Source organism: Gopherus evgoodei, chromosome 3, assembly GCF_007399415.2.
Source record: "Gopherus evgoodei ecotype Sinaloan lineage chromosome 3, rGopEvg1_v1.p, whole genome shotgun sequence".
In the NCBI taxonomy this organism is placed as follows: Eukaryota; Metazoa; Chordata; order Testudines; family Testudinidae; genus Gopherus; species Gopherus evgoodei.
Window position 1 is genome coordinate 75,129,029 of NC_044324.1, and position 20,639 is coordinate 75,149,667.

The following is a 20,639-nucleotide window of genomic DNA, read 5'->3' on the forward strand; positions in this document are numbered from 1 at the left end:
ATAAAAATGAGTAACTTGTCTATTTATTTATTTGAAAGAATAAAATGTTAAATATTTTACTTTAAAATGGATCAAGGTGTATTTGCTGAATCTTTATCACTACAAATTAGTAGCATTAACAGATCTGCTTTCCACAATCCGCTGCTGTTTATAATCATATAATATTAGGGTCTCTGATAAATACCCTCAGTCAAGGCTATGTTTGACATTTGAAATATGACAATATTCTCTTTTTTAAAAGTGAATATAAAATAAAAGCTTTTCAAAATGAGCAATTTCTTTCAGGGGAAAAAAATCATTTAATGCAGACTTCCATAGCAAAAGGTTATTTTGCTGTTATTGTCAATTAATAAGTTAGCAAGAATAACTTAGACCTTAAAGTGTCTGAAAGTTAATATACAGTTGAGAAAATTATCTTGCCAAAAATCTTTTATTTGTGAAGTTGGTGATATTTTTCTAGTCTGTTTAGAGTTCAGTTGTGATCACAGTTTGATGAGTACTAAAAGTACTGCTAGCCCTTGGCAGCAAAGGGCAACTATTAAAATCTCTCCTGGTTTTATCCCAGTTTTCTAGACAATGATAAAATAGACATCTATTGTGCATATTACGGAGTTCTGAACGGGTGTTGGAGTACTCACAGATGGGATAAAAATTAAACAATTATGAACAAATAGAGGCTGATGGATTGCAATTATTCACTGAAATGACTTGCTGAATTGTCATGAATAATTCTTGCTGTGTAGTTTGTTTGTGAGCAATTCATGACTTACTTGAAATCTGATCTGCTTGGTCACATGGTCTGATTTTGTTCCCTGACAGCACATCTCTTAGAATCAGCTTTCTACTAGAAATGCTCTTGGAGAGGGAAATTAAATTTGCTGTCCATGAATAGTGTAAACTTTAAAATTTGCTGTTTCCACAGATAAACCTGTTATTAAACATGTTTGCTAAAATATTGTTGGAAAGCAAGAACACAGAGTGGAAAGTTAACTTGTTTTAAAATGTGAACTAATAGCAGAACATGTTTGCAGTATTTATCCAGCTCTTGAAATGGCTACATTAGCACTAATTATTAAATTAGACTGTATATTGTAGAATTGGTCAATCCCTTCACTACTTCTCTCTCCGTCTTAAATAAGAAAAAAAGGAAGGAAGGAAGTAGTACCTATTTGTAGCATGTACCCTGATTCTACATAGCAATACGTGTGGTATGTGAAGTGGTTATAGAAGAAAATTATAGTGTGGCCTCCAAGAAAGTTTGCTTTAGTCTAGGATCTTCAGATGACATTGTGTGCTGTTTTGATCATTTTACTCTGATGGTGAGAAATGGGTGATAGAGGGTGGAGGGGTGAATGCTCAGACAATGGCTGAACTAATTTGAAAAAATAAAATATAACAAATATATCAAGTATAAAAGACTTCGGAAAATTTTGAGTTCATTTGAAATGTTTTAGAGCAATAACACTAGTCTACAATTTTTGAGAAGTCGTCTGCTTCAGAGATAAAATGTGCTATTTATTATGTATTTTGATGTGCTGAATTCAAATATGACAATTAAAACAACTGATCGGCTACAGTTTCTAAGATATTTAAGTTTTTACATTTTATGTCTATGTATATTGTGTAGATAGTAGAGTTTTAATCATAAATTGTAAACCTAGGTCTTTTCATGTGTTTATGGTTGCTTTACATGATAATATTTCATCTGTCCTGTTTATGTAACACTTTAAAAATCAGCAAAAGGGTTATATAAATAAAATGTATTATGAAACAAAAGGCAAAAAGCTATTATGTACATAGTTGAGTCCTATTCGGTGTCTACTTGGTGCTGCTTGGCTTGTTTCTTGTATTCATTAAATGGAGCATCTCTTGTCACTGTCCAGCAATAGCCTGCAAGCATTGATAGCCTGCCAGGAGATTCCACTGCTGTAGTCTGGAGCCCAACAGCTCTGCCTTACTCTTGGGTAGTTCCAAATCCCTGACAAGGTCATTCAGTTCACCTTGTGTTAGGAGGTGTGGTTCAGAGGAGGAGGATGGGAGAAAATGTGGGTCCTGTGACATTGATGGTTCAGGACCAGAAGTTTCATCCTCTTCCTCTTCCTCGTCCGACTCAAGTGAGAATGATTCTGGTGCATCAGGAACTGGCAGTTCTTCTCCGTGGGGTACTGGGCGTATAGCTGATGGAATGTTTGGATAATGCACAGTCTACTTTTTCTTCTTTGACACACCTTTCCCAACTGGAGGCACTATGCAGAAGTAACAATTGCTGGTATGATCTGTTGGCTCACTCCAAATCATTGGCACTGCAAAAAGCATAGATTTCCTTTTCCGGTTCAACCACTGGCGAAGATTTGTTGCACAAGTGTTGCAGCATATGTGTGGGGCCCAGCTCTTGTCCTGATCTCCAATTTTGCAGCCAAAAAAAAGGTGATAGGCTTTCTTAACCATAGTGGTTATACTGCACTTTTGTGATGCAAAAGTCACTTTACCACAAACATAGCAGAAGGTATCTGCACTGTTCACACGAGTACGAGGCATCTCTGCTCACTTTGGCTAAACAGAAATGTGTCCCTTTGCAAAATCAAACTCTGACAAATAAGAGAGCACCACACTGTATGATTTCTAGAGCTGATCTAGGGCAATTTGTTCAGCAGAGTGATGGAAACTTCGTTATGATTGCATCATCCATGACTTCTAGGAATAACATGATGCAATTCATATCATGTATGATGCAATACTAGCTTCAGATTGCATCATTCATTGTTTTGCCTCAAAAGCAAGTACTGTCCAAACCCAGTCATAGATTTATTCATAGATCCAGTCAAAGATGTATTTTAGTCATTTCTGGTTTAAATTGAGATCCCTTCCCTTTATAACTCACTTATCCTCCGCCATTCCCAAGTCAAGGGTCGTATATACTGACCCAATAGCATATCTTGAAAACTAGAGCCAATCAACAATTTTAAGCGTCATTTTCGTTCTCAGTGACCCAGAATTAGTAAAGTTGGACTACATTTATTTCAGAAGCATTTTGGCTGTAGAGCAGTGTAATGGAGAATGATCCTAGAAGACAAATTGACAGACTTAAAAACAGAAACATGAGTTACAAACAGGAGTATACTTGTTTTAAAATTAAACAGTCTATCTGACATATTTTCTCAAAGAAGTTAACAAATTATCTGTTTACGCCAATTGTATTACCTGAGGTGGTTAGCTACAGTCATGATCGGTAGTTTGTATTACATTTTTCTGAAAAACCAACTAATGATGCTACATAGAGACGCTCTTTGGGGATAGTTTTAATACATTAAAAATTGAATATATTAAAAATGGGACTAGCAAATACACATGCTAGTCATCAGCCTTACCTCTTTTTATGTTGTGTCTCCTTCCCCACTCCGTTTTCAGTTATTTTTCTTTAGATAGTGTCTGTCTTGAAGAGTTCACAATCTTACTATATAATTTTACAGAGCCTAACATTCCTTATCTATTACAATATAGGTAACAGCACCCTTATCCTTGGTGGGAGGGATAGCTCAGTGGTTTGAGCATTGGCCTGCTAAACCCAGGGTTGTGGGTTCAATCCTTGAAGGGGACATGTTGGGATCTGGGGCAAAAATTTGTCTGGGGATTGGTCCTGCTTTGAGCAGGGGGTTGGACTAGATGACCTCCTGAGGTCCCTTCCAACCCTGATATTCTATGAATCAGTACTAGAATTCTCAGACCAAATTTGTTTTCCAAATCTAAACATCACACTTTCCCAAGATGACTACATATACTGTTTTTATGAAAGATGGACTGTCTGTGTCATGATGTAGCAAGTATTTGACCAGAACCTACCTAGACCATTTTGTTTTGTATCCTTCACTTGTAAAGCCATTACATTTTTAATGTGTCTCTGTAAATGTCATGTTGTGAAAATGTAAATGAATAGGGAAAACAGTTGTCTAAGGTTAGCTCAAGTAATGTTTTTAGTGAGAAGAACATTTTTCTACTTGTGCTCAACAGTGAAATGCTTGTATTGTAGGTTGTGATGTTGAAATCATTTATTTCACCCTTAAAAATATTTAGAATAAGGACTGTAAATTTGAATGTTTAATCCAATACGTATCTTTATTATAAGCAGCACTATCAACCTATACTTAACTTGCCCGACACTTCCCATTATAAGATAGTGTTTTCAGTTATAGATAACTTTGTCAAACTTGAACAGTTTAGGCTAAAACTTTCAGCGCTAGGTGTTTGCTCCATATTTTTTACAGTTTCAGCAAAAATCGTGTAATTGTTTCGAGAATTAGAGAAAAAATACATTGTCTTGTACACGATAAAAATTCTTACATCTATGTTGTTGAGAAGCTCTAATGCTGCCATGCTTTGGATCAAGGTCTTGAAATTGGGCAGGGGAGTCACTCTTGTGGCAGGGATGTTGTACCTTTTTGCCTTTTCCATGGGAAAACTGCTTATTTATTCAAGTTAAAACCTTAAAAAAAATTTGATTCCACACATGCTTAGTAGATCCTTGTTAGTTTGGCAGTGAAATTCTCTGCACATTCCATCTGTGCTAAATATGATCCATCCCAGGACTTTCCCTGTAATTGCCTGTGTAACCATAATTCAGCTCCCTTGTGTATATTCATTATAATAAAGTCTTTAAATACACGGTCACATATTTTTTTTCCACAGGATCTCTGCCTCATTAGTACACTGGCAACCATAATTCTGTCATGTTCTAACTTTTGAGTGATTGACTGCGAAACCGTAATTTACTTCTAAACATAGTGTTTTGCATGCAATATATAAAATAGCTAAAGGACTGAACTTCATTTCATTTTGGCTGTTTTATTTCTTGATCTTTGAGAACTGTTGTTCTGGTACGACACGAAGATTGTGTCGTAACTTGATTCTTGACTCTTATTTACTTTTCCATGACCAAAGCTTTTTTCAGTCAAACATATTTGAGTACTGTGTCTTAACCATAGTAGCTGTCTGGTATTTTAGTCATTGTTGGCTTCCTTGCGTCTTTGCAGAGACTTGCTGCGCTTTACCTGAAGAGAAGAAACTCTTAAATGGTAAGTTTTCAGATGGTAAGAATTTGAAACTTAAACTAAGGAATATCCAAAGAAGTTAATAAGAGAAACAGACATCTAGTTCGGGGGGTTTTCAGTTTGGTGGTCATGACCCTTCAGGGGCTCACAAGGTGGTTACATGGGAGTTGTGAGCTGTCAGCTCTATGGGGCTGACAGCCCCTAACCCTCATTCAGTTAACACCCCCATTTTTAATTTATAAGCAGGGTCACACTCAGAGCTTGCTATGTGAAATGGATCACCAGTACAGAAAGTTTGAAAACCACAGCTAGCTGGTGAACTCTGCATTATACATTTCAATCTATGGTGTTGTTGCAGTAGAGACTGTTGAACAACTCTGAGAATTACAGTTCACAAAATCTTAAATCAAGTAGGATTTCTGAATTTAGCACGGAAAGATGTTTCACCCTAGAGAAGTCTAAGTTTGGGTTCTAAAATTCTGAGTACAGCTATAAAAATACAATCTTAAATTGAGATGATATAAACTCATTTTTGATCTGCTCTTGCTTACTTTGCTGCTTTAATGATGCTCTGTCCTCCTGTTTCCATTTGTCATCTCTTATTTGCATATTGTCTTATAAAGTGCCTTACAACATTCCAAAATAGTTCAGAGTGATGAGTTTGGTAGGGCAATGACTCTGTAGGCAAATGGAACAGGCAGTATGCATTCTGCAGTAATTAGTTTATTCACAGCCTTTGGAGCTGTTCTATTGACACAGAATGTTGACTGGAGCATAAGGTTTATCAACAACTCTTGTTAGAAAGTGCTGTGGGACTTTTAAGTTTAAAGTGGAAAAAGGGAGTAAACCCAGTTTTAATGATCATGTGAAAAATGTCCCACTTAACAGTTCATCAGCCTTCCTGTCTCATTTTGTTCATTGGAGTATCAGGTATGGGTACAGCTATAGTGATCCAAATTCTCTTTTGCCTGTGCACTTCCTTCTGCCAACTGTGAATTGTTGTTTGTTAAAGTCATACCAGACATCTCAAATGACTTCACTAACGCATTAAGAGGTTCAGCTTCACTAATACAGTACATATATTACAGTACCCTGATACATGTAGAAAAGTAGCTTACACCATGAATAGGCCCACGATAATTACTTTACATACTTGTGGAGTCAAGTAGTAGTCATTGTTAGCAACTGTGGTGCAGTGGGATTTCATACAAGTGGATGGATAATTTAGAGCATGTGAAGTGCAGAGTTGTCAAGGAAAATTCCATTTTTAGAAATTAAATATCAATTGTAAAGTATTTAACTCTTCTGGATAAAAACTGTGTTCTATAAACGTAATTAGAAAGATCAAGATTAACATGATAAAGATTTTTTTTTTAGATCATCTTCAAAGTTCTGTTCTTGCTGTAGCTTCATTTGTAATCCAGACAAATTCATTTTTGTTATATATACATGGAGTTACAGAACCCACGGATCACATCAGAATTGTTACTTTGTTTGCTGGAGTATATATAATCCTCACAATGATATAATTTCTAAGCTAAATAGGTAATGCTTCTAACTTTAATAACTAGAGTATGATTTCGCCCTCTCCAATTTATAGGTTGTTAGAAACAGAGTTTTTAATAATATGGTATCAATGTTTCCATGAGGGCCTCAGTTGGGGAGCAAGCCTCAGATTTGGTGGGTGGTGGTTCTTCTTTTGGAGGAATATTCTTTTTTAGCCCCAGTCTGCTGTGGCAGCTGCTGTATCACCTGTGATATATACACAGTTCAGGAGCAATGCATAATGGTTTGCATTTATTTTGCACATGGTATTCCCTCTTTGGTTAGCCATAGGTTTGCAAGGCCAGAAGAAACTGTTATGATCTAGTAGTTTGATCTCCAGCATGACATACACAACTTAATTTCATCCAGCAACTTCTACATCAAGCCCAAAATATCTGGTTGAACTAGAGAACCTGTTAGAGTATATTTGGTTTAAGTGGGAAAATGAATACATTCCCTAGTTACTTATCCCTGTCTAGTATGCATAACCATCTCTGGTTCATATGGTTTGTTGTTGAATGCATCTGAAACTGATTTTGAAATTAAAAAATGGGCAGTTCTTATCTGGAAGGGAAGCATGATAGATCAGAGCACTCTCTGTTCAAGGTAATCTTTGTTCTTATCATGAAAGTATGTAAGAAAGTACTGGCTATGCATCAAGCTAATTTTAGGAAAACATCACATTGGTTGCTCAGGGGAGTGGTCTTGGTTGGCATAAAATCCTTGCTCTTGTTTTGATAATAACCAGCCATCCACAGCAATAACCGTTCCTTCCGAACTCTATTTTTACCCTTCCGCCTAGTCTGTTACACTAGAAATCATGCCCTCCACTTGGTGTCACGGACCACATAACATTTCAGGCCATTTGTTTTTTGCCGTGCCCACAATGACGCCATTCAGCTTCTTTTTAGCATCAGTGTTTAGGAAGGAGAATTGAAATCACTTTAACCTATGGTCTCATTTCAAACTGTTGCCTGAATATTATTCTCTCTGTCAGAGATCAATATTGTTGCTCTCCAAGCAAACTGAATAGTGATTGTTCTCACTATTAGTTTCTCAGACTTGGTCAAGGTCACTGTGATTAAAAAGTAGAACAAACACTATAATGAAAGCTGTTTATAAAAGCAGCTAGCTGAATACTACAAAGATCTCTAGTAAGATGCTTAGTGTAAAGCAAGATTTAAAATGCGTGGAAGTCTCTGCTTGGCTTACTGAATTAGTGTATGACATTAAGTTACATACCTGAAAGTCACTCATTTTATTTTATTTTATTTTATTTTATTTTATTTTATTTTATTTTATTTTATTTTTGGAACTCTGTAAACAAACATGTCTAAGTCTTGTTTGAGTAAGTTATCTGGGGCTAGCATTCTAATGCCTTGAAGATTAAATAAAGTAAAATATAAGAGACAGTTAAGAACATGCTTATACATACAGCTACAGTTACATACCAGTGGTTTCCCAGAGCATATTGCACAAACACATGCCAATTCCAGTGTAACTTGGGAAGCTCATACACTAAAGTTTTTTATGGTGTACCAGTAGCATGGAACTCAAGTATGTGAATTGGAAGTTAGTTTTTGGAGGGCTTGGAACTCATTTCTCAGGGTGGGCAATTGCTAAAAAGCTTGTGACCAATGGAAATGCAAACACCAGGTATCAAGGAGCTGTAGCTATTGCATGCCTTTAATTTTAAAACTTTCTGGATTCCATTCCTACTAGGAATAGATGTTAACACTCTTGGATGAGTGACTATCAATGCAAATGTCTTAATAAATTCTGTTGGTTTTTTTTTGTAGGCATGCTTCCTAAAAATAAAGTATTGGATACTTCTTCCAAAGATTTAACTCCAAGGTATTGATCTATATTTTTATAGTACACTTTTTGTACACATTCTGTTAAATAGTGTATACTGTTAGCAAATGCAGAGTGCATGCTAATCCATAAAGCTAAAAATGCTTTATGTAGGTGGGTATGTGTCATTTTCACATCTTACAGATAGGGAAACTCATGCTCGGTTAACTTAAATGTTTTGCTCGAGGTCCCACAATGAGTCTGTAGAAATGTGGAAGAATAAAATGTATATTTAGTGACTTTGCACTAGCCTCTGCCCTATGCTGCCTCCTACATAAATAGAAAGTTAGTTCTTGATTTAGGATTCCACCCTATTTGTGCTTTTCTATAATGCAATAACTGTTAATTACTTCAAATGTAGAAAAATTCAACAGTATCCAGTATTTATTTTGTTAAAGTATGGAATTTTCTGATACTACATTTTTTTAAAGGACGATAAGTAAGTGCAGTATGCACTTTGAACTATACCCACCAGTGTGCGATGCTGTGGAGGTTCCCTGTGTAGCGGTACTGGTGGAGTTCAATATTGGCTCCAATAGGCTAGTGTAGAATGAGAACAGAATACAATGGAGTATACATGAAGTGGCCAATGGGACTCTGATTACATTGATCTAATTGCTAAAAGCCCAAGGAACAATTACTGCAGGGGACTGATTGCATGTCCTGTGCATTGTCTGCCAGTTGGAGTTGATTCCATTCCCATAACCACTTCATTTTTCCTCTTTTCCTAGTCCACCTCAGGGTTTTTGCAATAAGTTGTAAATCCTATCATTTGGTATGGGGACTGAGGTAAATAGGGAAGAGAGGACAACTCAGACAGACTACAAAAAGAACTAATCTATTTGGAAACATTCTCATTTGCAGTAAATTTCAGAGTATTACTTTTTTGTCTGTTAGTCTAAAAGATGAGTGTGATAATGTAAGATTAAACTCAAATTCTTGCTGGAACTTAAATACTGTATATCTAATACTTAGACATATTGTATATCTAATACTGAGACATCCATCCTAGAAAGGGGACAGGATCCATTGAAATGAAAATAGGAGTGAGAGTAGTAATATTTATTCCACAGGGCCAAAAGAGTCCTCTTAAATGATTGATTTCTATTCATCCAAAGAATGAACTGCTCACTTTACTCAAATGTCTATAATCAATAACCAGTTTCTTTAAACCAGTCACGTGCAATTGTATGCACATTCATAGTTAGTACTAAGTTTATGCGCATTCTTGCCTAATCATACTTTCTAATAATATGATTAATTACTATATGCTAACTAATGATGGATAATGAGAGTCCCTGTTTTTTGATGTTGAATATCCTTTCTTAAAATAATCAGTTTTAGACTTCTCATCAGGATATAAAAGTATATATTTGGTATATTATTTCATAGAAGGGTCTGTTTGGAAATTCTTGTCATTTAAATGTCTTTTTGTTTGCTCACAAGAATAATTCCTTTTTTTAATATTTTACAGCTATGATTGGTTCCAGACAGATTATTTGGTCACTGTTGTCATATATACTAAACAAAAGGTAAATGCATTTTATCAAAAGAAAAGAACCATGAAATCTTACTGTGAATGTCACCAAATATGTTTTATGAATTCTTCAGCATTGTTCTTATTTTCAAAAAATATTTGAAATTAAATTGAAATAATTTCCTTTTCTATATAAGGGCATGAATTCAGAAATGGTGATTGTTGACTATCAAGATGGTAGACTGAGAATAGACAGCATTCTGAGGGATTATTCATATCTCTTGCATATTGGTAAGTGCTTTAGTTTTGCTTTGGAAAACAGTAACATTGAATTTTATCATTAGTTGAATTTTTAATCCTTCTCTCCCCTCTCCTAGTCTGGTAGTTAGTGCATTTGTGTATTTTTATATCTTATACTTCTACATTTCCCATCATCATCGTCATGTTCCTATTACCCCTCTGGCGTTTAACACAGTGACAAAGCTCCTCCTTTCCTTTCTGTTTCTGGCAAGTCTTTGGATGGTTCCCCAGCTGTGCCCCATGTTTTTAAGCTCGGCTTCCACCAGGGTGGATTTGATTTTAAATCAAATTGTTTTAAATCACTAGTCAGGAAGACTTGATTTAATCATGGATTTCTACCATAAAAGTGCATTTTTGTTGATTGTTATAACCTTAATACATATTCTTCACAACTTAGACAGATGTAGGTTTCATTTTTAGAAGGTACACAGTATACGTTTTTAAACAGTGATTTATTTTGAAAACTTTTCAGATTAGTTTTACAGCTATATGAGAAAATGAATGATTGTTTGGTTATTTCGTTTACCAAAGGTAATTGAAGCAGATATTTATGAAGTTATTGGGAGGTGAACTATCTCCAGTTCAACAGGTTAATCATTAATAATTTGAAGATTTTCTTGCCATCCTGAATTAGGAGGAGAACATCACCAGACAGACATGTAAATTGTTTTATTTAACTAAAACAACAACCTTGTGTATTCTGGATTTTTTTCCCTTCAACAGCGAGCATATAACATTTTAACAAAACAAGCATATGAATTTTTGGATTTAGTTGAACACTCAAGTTTTTTTAAATCAGGTGTGTTTTTGTTAAAGTTGTTTTTAACTAAAATAGTTAAATATTAAAAAAACAAAAATTAAATCAGCTATGTCAGCCAGGTCAACACAAGAAACTTAAAATATTGGCTTCTGCAGCTAACTCAGTCGTCTTCACCTTCATTTTCCTGTTTGTTCATAATGTGGAAAAGAGAAACAAGTTTTCCTGCTTTTTCAAGTCCCAAACAATTTCTCAATTTAGAACGAGTTAGTCCAAAGGAAGAACATATTCTTTCTACACCGGCAGAAGAAGCTACTGCTGTTAAAAGTGAGATTATCACTTCAACAGTCTCTAAATCCAAGTGCGTAAGTGACTTCCACTGGTTCACTGGTGTGACGTTCTTTAAAACATCAGCAAGCATATATTTCTTGAATGGTTCGCCCTTAGCTCTGAAGTTTATTATAGGTGGCACTATGGAGGGATGATTGCTGGATGTCCATGTCATAGCCAAGTCCTCTTCTTCAGCAGTTAAAATTTGACCCTGGTACCGAGTATTGAGAATATTTTCAAGAAAATGAGCTGGAGATAGTGCTTGTCCCATTTTTGTTTTTTTAATGCTTGTAATTTAACTATCATTGCATATTTCTCTTTTTAAGATCTCACTCACTTCCTTCCAAATTTCAACAGCGTCAGCAATAAAACAGCTATTTCCCTGCATTTTGTTCAAGACTACAGAAATAGGCTTCAGGACACTCAGCATGTGTTCAACATTTCTCTTAAGTTCAGTGTTGAGAACTTCGGCTGTGACAGTGCCATCTATTTTTTCAAGATTTTGTTCACAAACTGTCGTTAGATTAGGCCAGTTCTTGATGTACTGTTCAAAATAGTACACTACTGAGTTGCATCGCACGTGTGATGGGAGAGTTAGCTTGATTCCTCCCACTTTTTTTAGAGCAACTGTTGCAAAGTGGTTGTTACGGAAGTATTTTGCAATTTAAACATCATTAGCCTTTGTTTCTTGAACACTGAAGTCTTTGGCTAGGAGGTGCATCAAATGAGCACTGCAGCTGTATGTTATTAGAATGGGACTCTCTTCACACTCTCCTACATTTCTTCTCATCTTGGATAAATTTTCAGCATTGTCTGTGACCGAGCTATGTACTAGACGTTTGAATTTTTTTCACAGTTTGTTATAGCTTTTACTGCTACTTCTTGTAAGTATTCTACTGCATGTGCATTTCTTGATGTATCAATTGTTTATGTAAGGAAGACAATCCCTTATTCTGCTGTCACACAAGCATATACAAAAGGATCATTCTGGACACTGCTCCACTCATCAAGACTCAGGTTAACAATTTCACCCTCTAGACCAGGGGTCGGCAATCTTTCAGAAGTGATGTGCCAAGTCTTCATTTATTCACTTTAATTTAGTTTCACGTGTCAGTAATACCTTTTAATGTTTTTAGAAGGTCTCTTTCTATAAGTCTAGAATATATAACTAAACTATTGTTGCATGTAAAGTAAACAAGGTTTTTAAAATGTCTAAGAAGCTTCATTTAAAATTAAAATAAAATGCAGAGCCCCCTGGACTGGTAGCCAGGACCCAGGCAGTGCAAGTGCCACTTAAAATCAGCTTGCGTGCCACCTTTGGCACATGTACCATAGGTTGCCTATCCCTGCTCTAGACCTTTTTCATACTGCTCAATTTCTCTTTCATACACTTTTTCCAGCAATTTTCTTGCGACATCTGCTCTGTTGAGTGGACTGTATCCTGGTCTTAATGACTGAACCATGTTGTTGAACTGTGTGTTCTCAATCATACCGAAAGGAGCGTTGGTTGCATAAACAAACCAGGCAATTTTTCCATCAATTACCTTTTTGTAATCTGCTGGTTCTTATCACAAACTTATCTATCGTTGTTTCTGGATGGTGGAAATTTTTTTTTTCTTTTTGGTACAGGTGATATACTGTGGCCATGTGTCACACATGATGTGTCTGAAACACTGTCATTGGCAGATAACTGTGAAACTATAGAAAATGATGGTGATCTTGAAGGTAGATGGTCTTCGGAATCCTGTATATTGAGGATGGATTCTCCTAAACAAAATAAGTCAGTGCAGTTATGTCAAGGTATTATTCCCACTTTGAACTTTAGCGTTCAGAAAGTGGGGACCTGTATGTACCCTTCTAAGCTTAATTCGTAGCTTAGATTTGATAGCGCTGCCACCAACCAGAAATTCCAGTGTCTGGTACAGTCTCTGTCCCCCCAAAACCTTCCCTGGGGGACCCAAGACCCAAACCCCTTGGGTCTTAAAACAAGGAGAAATAAACCATTTCCCCTCCTTTCCCCCTCCCAGACTTTCCCCACCCTGGGTTACCCTGAGAGACTACTGTGACCCAAACTCCTTGGATTATAACAGAGGAATTAACCTTTCCCCCTCTCCACCTTTCCCGCCACCAATCCCTGGTGAGTTCAGACCCAATCCCCTTGGGTCTTAAACAAGGAAAAAAATCAATCAGGTTCTTAAAAAATAAAGCTTTTAGTTAAATAAAGAAAAAGTAAAAATTATCTCTGTAAATTCAAGATGGAAAATGTTTACAGGGTCTTCAGCTTATATAGACTAGAGGGACTCCCTCCCCGCTAGCCTAAGATACAAGTTACAGCAAACAGAGGTAAAAATATCCTTCCAGCAAAATATACATTCACAAGTTGAGAAAACAACATAAGCCTAACCCGCCTTTTCTAGCTAGTACTTACTATTTTGAATGTGAGAGACTGTTTTAGAAAGATTGGAGAAAGATCTGGTTGCACGTCTGGTCCCTCTTAGCCCCAAGAGCGAACAAAGACTTCCCTCCATCAAGATTTGAAAGTATTTTGTCTCCTGATTGGTCTTCTGGTCAGGTGTCAGCCAGGTTCACTGAGCTTCTTAACCCTTTACAGGTAAAAGAGACATTAATCCTTAACTATCTGTTTATGACAAGTTATTTAATTATTATTACCGTACTGCTCATTTAGTATTACTCACTGCATTCACTGACACTCAGTACTATATTAAAGGTGAAATTAGAAAAGGAAGGTCTGCTTATTTCAGTTACTTATTTTGTGTCACAAGTGCATCTAAAATAATACTACCAAAGAGTAACAACTATATTTTTTACTCAAAGATGAGAATTCCAGAGTAGTCCAGAAAGAAGACAGGCAGTCCTTAAGGAAGAATTATGAAACAAAAGGGTTTATCAGCCTGAAGATCCTGCATGTTCAGACAAGTTCCTTTTATCATTGTCAACGCAGCTTCCTCATGAGAAGGAACACTTCTCATGATGTTGTTTCATTAGGGAAACCAGGCCTTGCATTTTTTTGTTGCACTGTTTGCATTTTGCACGCATGCCTAGATTCCCAAACTGGGTCTCTTTTACGGCCTGTTGCCTTTATAGGTTTTCCATTCTAGTGAGAAAATGGTATGGTAGATCTCAAATCAATGAAGTCTACACAGAAAAACCTCAATAATTCTGGAATATGCTGCTCAAACAGTTTCACTTTTGTTTCTACTGCCTGTCCCTCCCTTCTCACATTTATCTCCACACTTCTTCTCCTTGTCTAGATCTGTTCCGCCCCCAAAAATCTTCTGTTCATTGAACTTTTTGAAACTTTTCACTTTTAGAGAGAGATAAGGGATTGACTCTGTGTACACAAATTTGCAGAGGGACAGTAGAGTTGAGGTCTGTTGTTTCTCATCTCATTATTTTTTTATTTAAAAACATTTTTGCTGTTAATACGCATTTTATTTCTGGAGACGCAAATACACAGTTTGAGAACTGCAACACTAAGTATCTCTGACGGTATCTTCAGAATCTAGACTGAGCACTGAGTCCCATTGGGTAGATCTAAAGATTAACCTAAATAATCTGTACAGAAGCCCCTGGACCGCCATAAGGTTGGGTCCCTAATACACGAACTATTGGAACTCATTTACAAAACTTTTCTTAAACATTACATGAATATATTGTCTCATACTAGAGAATTAGAATTTATAATCCCTAGTCCATGATGAGATATCTTTGAGCTATAATATATCTTAATTAAAATTATCTTTAGATAGGTTTTTCTCTCAAAAATCCAATTTAAATTATTTATTTATTTTTAAAATCATTGAATGTATCCACCCTGGCTTCCATAGCTCTTCACTGTGTTGTTTTCAGACGGCCTCATTTTTGCTTGCCTTCAGGTGTCCATCTTATTGCTACTCTGGTGGTGGAATCACTTTCCATCTGAAGCACATGACCGATCCATCTCCAGCGCCTCCTGGAAGTGATAGTGCTCAAATCCTCTTGGCTGCACTGGGTCAATAGATCTTGGTTTGAGATTATTCTGAGCCAAAAGATAAGGAGGATTTTTCTGAGGCAGGTTGTATGGAATGAAGATAGTTTGGACATGTACTTTCTCATTCCTCAGCATTCTGCACTATAAAGTAGTGTTGAACGTACACAGCTCTGATAAATCTTATTTGGTTTTCATGTTGTATTTCAATGATTTCCAGCCTGTATATAAGCTCCTGAAGTTGTTCCTGGCTTTATTGAATTTGTTCTGGTTGTCCTGACTACATTTCCCGTACAAGATGTTAATTTATATCATGATACTCTGGAGTTAAGTAAATGGTGACATTTGTCACCTTACAAATATTAACTTACAGTGAATGCTTACTTTTTTGCCATTTCATCTTTGATCTTAAAGTTACTTGAACTATTCACTTACATAATGTCAGACAATTAAGACATGAAAGGGATTTAGTATCTAGAAGCTAATTTGGTTACATTGTTAAACTTCTAACAGGATATTGGTAAACATAGACAAATTCAATTAGCATCTACACTGGATTCCCATTACTATAAATGAATGGGTTACTGATTGTTAGTCTAGTGCATCTCTTTGAAATTCACATACAAGTGAATTATCTGGATGCAATTGTAATGCCTCTTAAGTTGTTATGGGTCATACACAGGTTGGCTAGTCTGTCAGTGTCACAGATGCTAATAACTATAGAAGGAGAAAGCAATTTGATTTCCAATTATATCTAAATAAGAGGATGTGCATTTTCTTCATTTTAGAGCTGAGTTATGCAGTTCAAGAGGACATTGCCGGTAAGGTGTTTCCTCCTCTTCCCCTTGTTCTCTACCCCATTAATGTCAAAACATGAAAACTTAAGTCTGTCTACTTTGTTCTGCCCTTCTCCATCTGGCTAGCACATATTCAACAAATAAATGATTCCTTTGCCTATGAATAATATTTTGACACAGCACGCTATCTTGAACAGTCAAACAAAACTTAAAATTAGACCAATATTCAGTAAAGTAGTTGGAGAGCAAACATAGTGTTTGTGAATTTTTTAAGAAGTATTCTATTTAAGAGTCATGTAAGGCCAGCTGCCTTTCTGAACTGTCAGCTTTCTTGAGTCATCACGATGGATGCTGAAGTTTTAAAGTGAATACATCTAGATGCCTTGGAAATATTTAAGATAGATGTCAGCATTATTCTGGTCCCCAGAGGCATCTTTAAAATGTGTTCCTTAGTGATTAGAAATATGTTTTGTTGTATATTTGCATAGAGGACTTTGCATTAGATTGGATTAATCAATTTTTTAAATTAATCTGCTTGTCACTTATGCATTACAGAAAAAGTTGTACTATGTATCAGTAATTGGTAACTCTGAAATCATGAGCATTAACTTTTTGACATGATGAGCAAAATGTGCTTACTAAATATACAGTAGATGCTCTATTAGTCATGCATACTAAGCTATTGTTTTTAATAATATACTGAAGCATGTCAAGGAAATTTGACATTTTAATGTAGCAGAACAATTTTGTATATTTTGAGAGGTTATTTGATACTAGTCCTTGCTGAACTTAATTATAATGAAACTAAATAAAATAACTTCCTTCAAAATTTCACCAGATTTTTTTTTTTTAAAGTACACGTTGCTGAGAAAGTGGGAAAGGTGGAGATTGTCCTGAAGAAAAAAGATAATATTGCTTGGAGTAAACTTGGACAGCCACTCAGCAGTCATAATTCATTTATCAAGTGCACAGAAAGAGGTAAATAATCTCATTTGTTATACGGGACAGTGCGTTTCTCTTCTCAACCACATTTGAGGCAAGGATCTTCCAAACCTATTTTACCAACTGGTCCAAAATATGATTTCCAAGGAGTGGGGCACAGATATGTGTTGTCTCCCTTTGCCTTTTATAGTCAAGCCTTCAGCCTAATGTGAAGAGATTTTCTGGCTGAGAGTATTTATTACTCCTGAGGAAATTCTGCACCAAAAAAAAAAATTATGTGCATGATATTTTAAAATGCTGCAAAATTCTGCAAGTTTTATTCGTCAGTAAATAAATGTGGCTTTAGCATGGCAGTGGGAGCACAGACCACTGGCTGCATTGAGATGGGAGATCACCCTGAAGCCCCCACCTCCCCTAGTACAGGGACTCGGCAGTGACGCTGCACCCGACCATGACTCAGCTCTGGAAACATGCTGGGGCCCTGCCCCTCTGCTCCAGGTACACCAGGTGTGGGTGGGCTGGCTCAGCCCTGCAGGATCCAAATGTGGAGGGGCTTAGTGTGTGGGGGGATCCAGGTGTGTGGGGAGAGGTTGCTGTGTGGGGCAGCCTGGGTGCGGGTGGCTCAGAGGGAGATCTGGATGCACAAGAGCTCGTTGGGAGGTTCCAGGTGCAGGGGCAATAGGTCTCCGCAGGGGATCCAGGTGAAGGTGGTTGGGTCTCAGCAGGGGTGTGTGTGTGTCTTGAGGGGGGTTCATTGAGGGGAGTCTAGGTGTAAGGAGGTAGGGCTTGTCAGGATGATGGTTTGATGGCCCTGCTTAACAGGGGAGCCCCGGCTACTGCTGAGGGGATGCTGCATACTGGGCTCCCGCTTCCCACCGCGGTTCCCCTATCCCCTTTTCTTCCCCATTTCATCCCACTGCCCCAGGTCCCATCCTTGACTCGCACATTCTCCTTCCTCTGCCCTATTCCACCCCTCTTCCTTCCCACTACCTCTTTCCCCCCCACACGCCCTTACCCATCCCCACCACAGGCACTCACTGTTGCACAGAAAACAGGAAAGCTCCCAGCACACACAAGGGGATTGCCACTGGCACTAGGACCCAGGAAGTAGTGTTCAGCTGCAGAGTCAGCAAAGCTGAAGCGCAGCCTCCTTCAGCTGGGCAGCTTTGCACTTGCAGAAATGAGGGGGCGAGGGCAGTGGCATGTAGCCCCATGCCTCTGTTTCGGGGGGCAATCCCTCCCCCCAAATTGCACCTATGGTCGTTCCCCTCTACCCCACCCACACACAGCTTTCCTTTGCTTCCCTGCCATTTTCTTCAGGAAAGCACAGGTATTTTCTGTAGGCATGCAGTCACATAGGATTCCCTCAGGAGTAGAGTATGTAGAAGCTTTGTTAAACAGAGCTCAACTGAAAGGCTTCCTGTCCCAGGGCAGAATTCAAGACATTTCTTATCTGCAGAAAGGACATGCGAGAGCAAGCAAGTGGCAGCTTGGACCATTCTGCCAGTGTTAGATCTTGTCATAATACCTCTGCTTCATAGCCACTTGAGAATTCCTAGGTGGACACTGACATCCCAGTGAAATAAGCAGTGCAGGGAACATTGCATTTGGGTGATGGGCAACCTCTGGGCCTCTTGGTTGTAGTGGTAGTCTAATGGTAACTGTTGGCTAAGGAATGGGTTTCTAAATGCCTTCAACTCAAACTGTGGTTACTACAGATACATGCCTTTTGGGATAGTGAGATCATGCCGATAAACGGTATGCCCATGGAACTTGGTGTTTTGAGGATGGGATTCAAATTGTCCTTTTTTCTTGAAATGTGTCTTGCCAATGGTTCAACTGTTTTGTGGTGTGCTGATTGGCCCATATTTACCCCTCTGCATGCCCCTATTCAAAAGTTACTTGTTTTGAAATTATCTTGTTTCATTTGGCAGAAAAATGCTGAGTTATGGATTAAACAAAAGTAGATTAGTCTCTTTGAAGCCCCTTTGCCTTGTGTATGTGATGCTTTACACTTTGATCCTTCCTATCCCAAAATTAAGAGCCTGGTGTCCTGGAATATTAATGTGGTCTGACTAAGCCAGTGGAAAGCTACATTTGAGGCACTCAGTAACTCTGAGCTTATGTTTCTTATGCGAAAGCTCATATTCCTGGTGGTAGTGAGTTCAGCTTCAGAATCTGTTGACTGTTCCTTCCTGAGATCAGATTTCATAAATATAAGAGATGGTGCTCGTAGCAAGAAAACTTGTCTCAATTTTTTAAATGTAGATAGCGCCGATTAACCAGATTATCCACTATCTGGAATATAACCTGAGTTGTTAACCTTTATTTTTAATATTTCTGAACCGTACATTATTAAAATAAAATGGGATGTTAAAAAATGAAGAAATATTCTCACAGGCCATGGTCATTTTACAGATGGCCCTGTGAATGAAACCAGGGTAAGGGTAACTATCAGCTGGTTGCAGAGGTCCCAATCTGAATCAGAACAATTGCAACAATTTTTGAAGACATATTGCACAAATGTACCGAGACACAAGTGTTTTTGACTCCCGCATGATATATGTAAAGTAACATGAGGTACAAGTTGTGATAAATGAAGGGCAGAGGGGAAGTATCTCCCTTTTATGGACACCCAGCCAGCCAGTAGCTATAAAACCCTCTTAGTAGCTGTTCTCTAATTGCTCTACCTGTAAAGGGTTAAAAAGTCTCACTGCTATGCACAGGTAAAAGAAAGTGAGTGGGAACCTGGCCGAAAGAACCAGTGGGAAGGCTAGAACTTTTAAAAATTGAAACGACTCCCCTTTTGTCTGTCTCTTGTTCTGTTGTTGAGGTTGACAGGACAGAGCTATGCTGTAAGAGCTTGGGTCCAGTGTGAAAAAAATCATCAGTATCATGCCTAGAAACTACTCATTTAAAAACTTCAGATATGTAAATAGATCAGGAAGTGCCTAGGAAGACGTGATTAGGTTTATTCCTTTTATTTTGTTATGGCTTCTGGATTCCTCTGTGCTAACCCCCAAATGTTTTTGTTTGCTTGTAACCTTTAAGCTGAACCTCAAGAAAGCTATTCTTGATGCTTAATCCTTGTAGGTTTTTTTTAAACCTAGCAATAGCTTAAGTTCCTAGATGTATTTTCGTTCTTCTTATTAATGAAATTTACCTTTTTTAAGAACTGAATTGGATTTTTGTGTCTTAAGAGGCTTGTGCACATGTTGTTTAATTAGCTGGTGGCAATGGCTGATTTCTTTTTTCCCCCCCTCTTTTTCCTCTCTTTCCTGAAGATGGGGTGAAAGGACTTGAGGGTACACCACAGGAAGGAATTCCCAAGTGCGCCTTCCTGGGTTCTCAAAGGGGTTCTGCACTTGGGTGGTGGCGGCAGCATCTACCCATCCAAGGTCAGAGAGAAGCTGTAACCTTGGGAGTTTAATACGGGCCTGGAATGGCCAGTATTAATTTTTTGAATCCTTGCGGGCCCCCACCTTCTGCACTCTAAGTGCCAGAATGGGGAATTAGCCCTGACACAAGTGTTCCAGGAAGTTTAGTTAATCAGAGCTGTCTCCACTTTAAAATTGATTTTTCTTTTTTTCTGTGAGGAGTTTTC

General features: G+C 37.6%; 1 protein-coding gene across 6 annotated transcripts in view; it reads left to right on the forward strand.

Moving 5' to 3' along the window:
- The window catches only part of LOC115648361 (melanocortin-2 receptor accessory protein 2-like), a 169,402-nt gene that overhangs the window by 17,303 nt on the left and 131,460 nt on the right, over positions 1 to 20,639 (forward strand). For 5 of the 6 annotated variants that reach the window (XM_030555854.1, XM_030555856.1, XM_030555857.1 and 2 more), the window contains 6 exons: positions 5,028 to 5,069; positions 8,390 to 8,444; positions 9,919 to 9,976; positions 10,119 to 10,212; positions 16,085 to 16,117; positions 16,949 to 17,071. In XM_030555854.1, coding sequence (XP_030411714.1) covers positions 5,028 to 5,069; positions 8,390 to 8,444; positions 9,919 to 9,976; positions 10,119 to 10,212; positions 16,085 to 16,117; positions 16,949 to 17,071 — 405 coding nt within the window. The remainder of the gene's footprint in view (positions 1 to 5,027; positions 5,070 to 8,389; positions 8,445 to 9,918; positions 9,977 to 10,118; positions 10,213 to 16,084; positions 16,118 to 16,948; positions 17,072 to 20,639) is intronic. The other variant, XM_030555855.1, reaches the window with a different exon arrangement.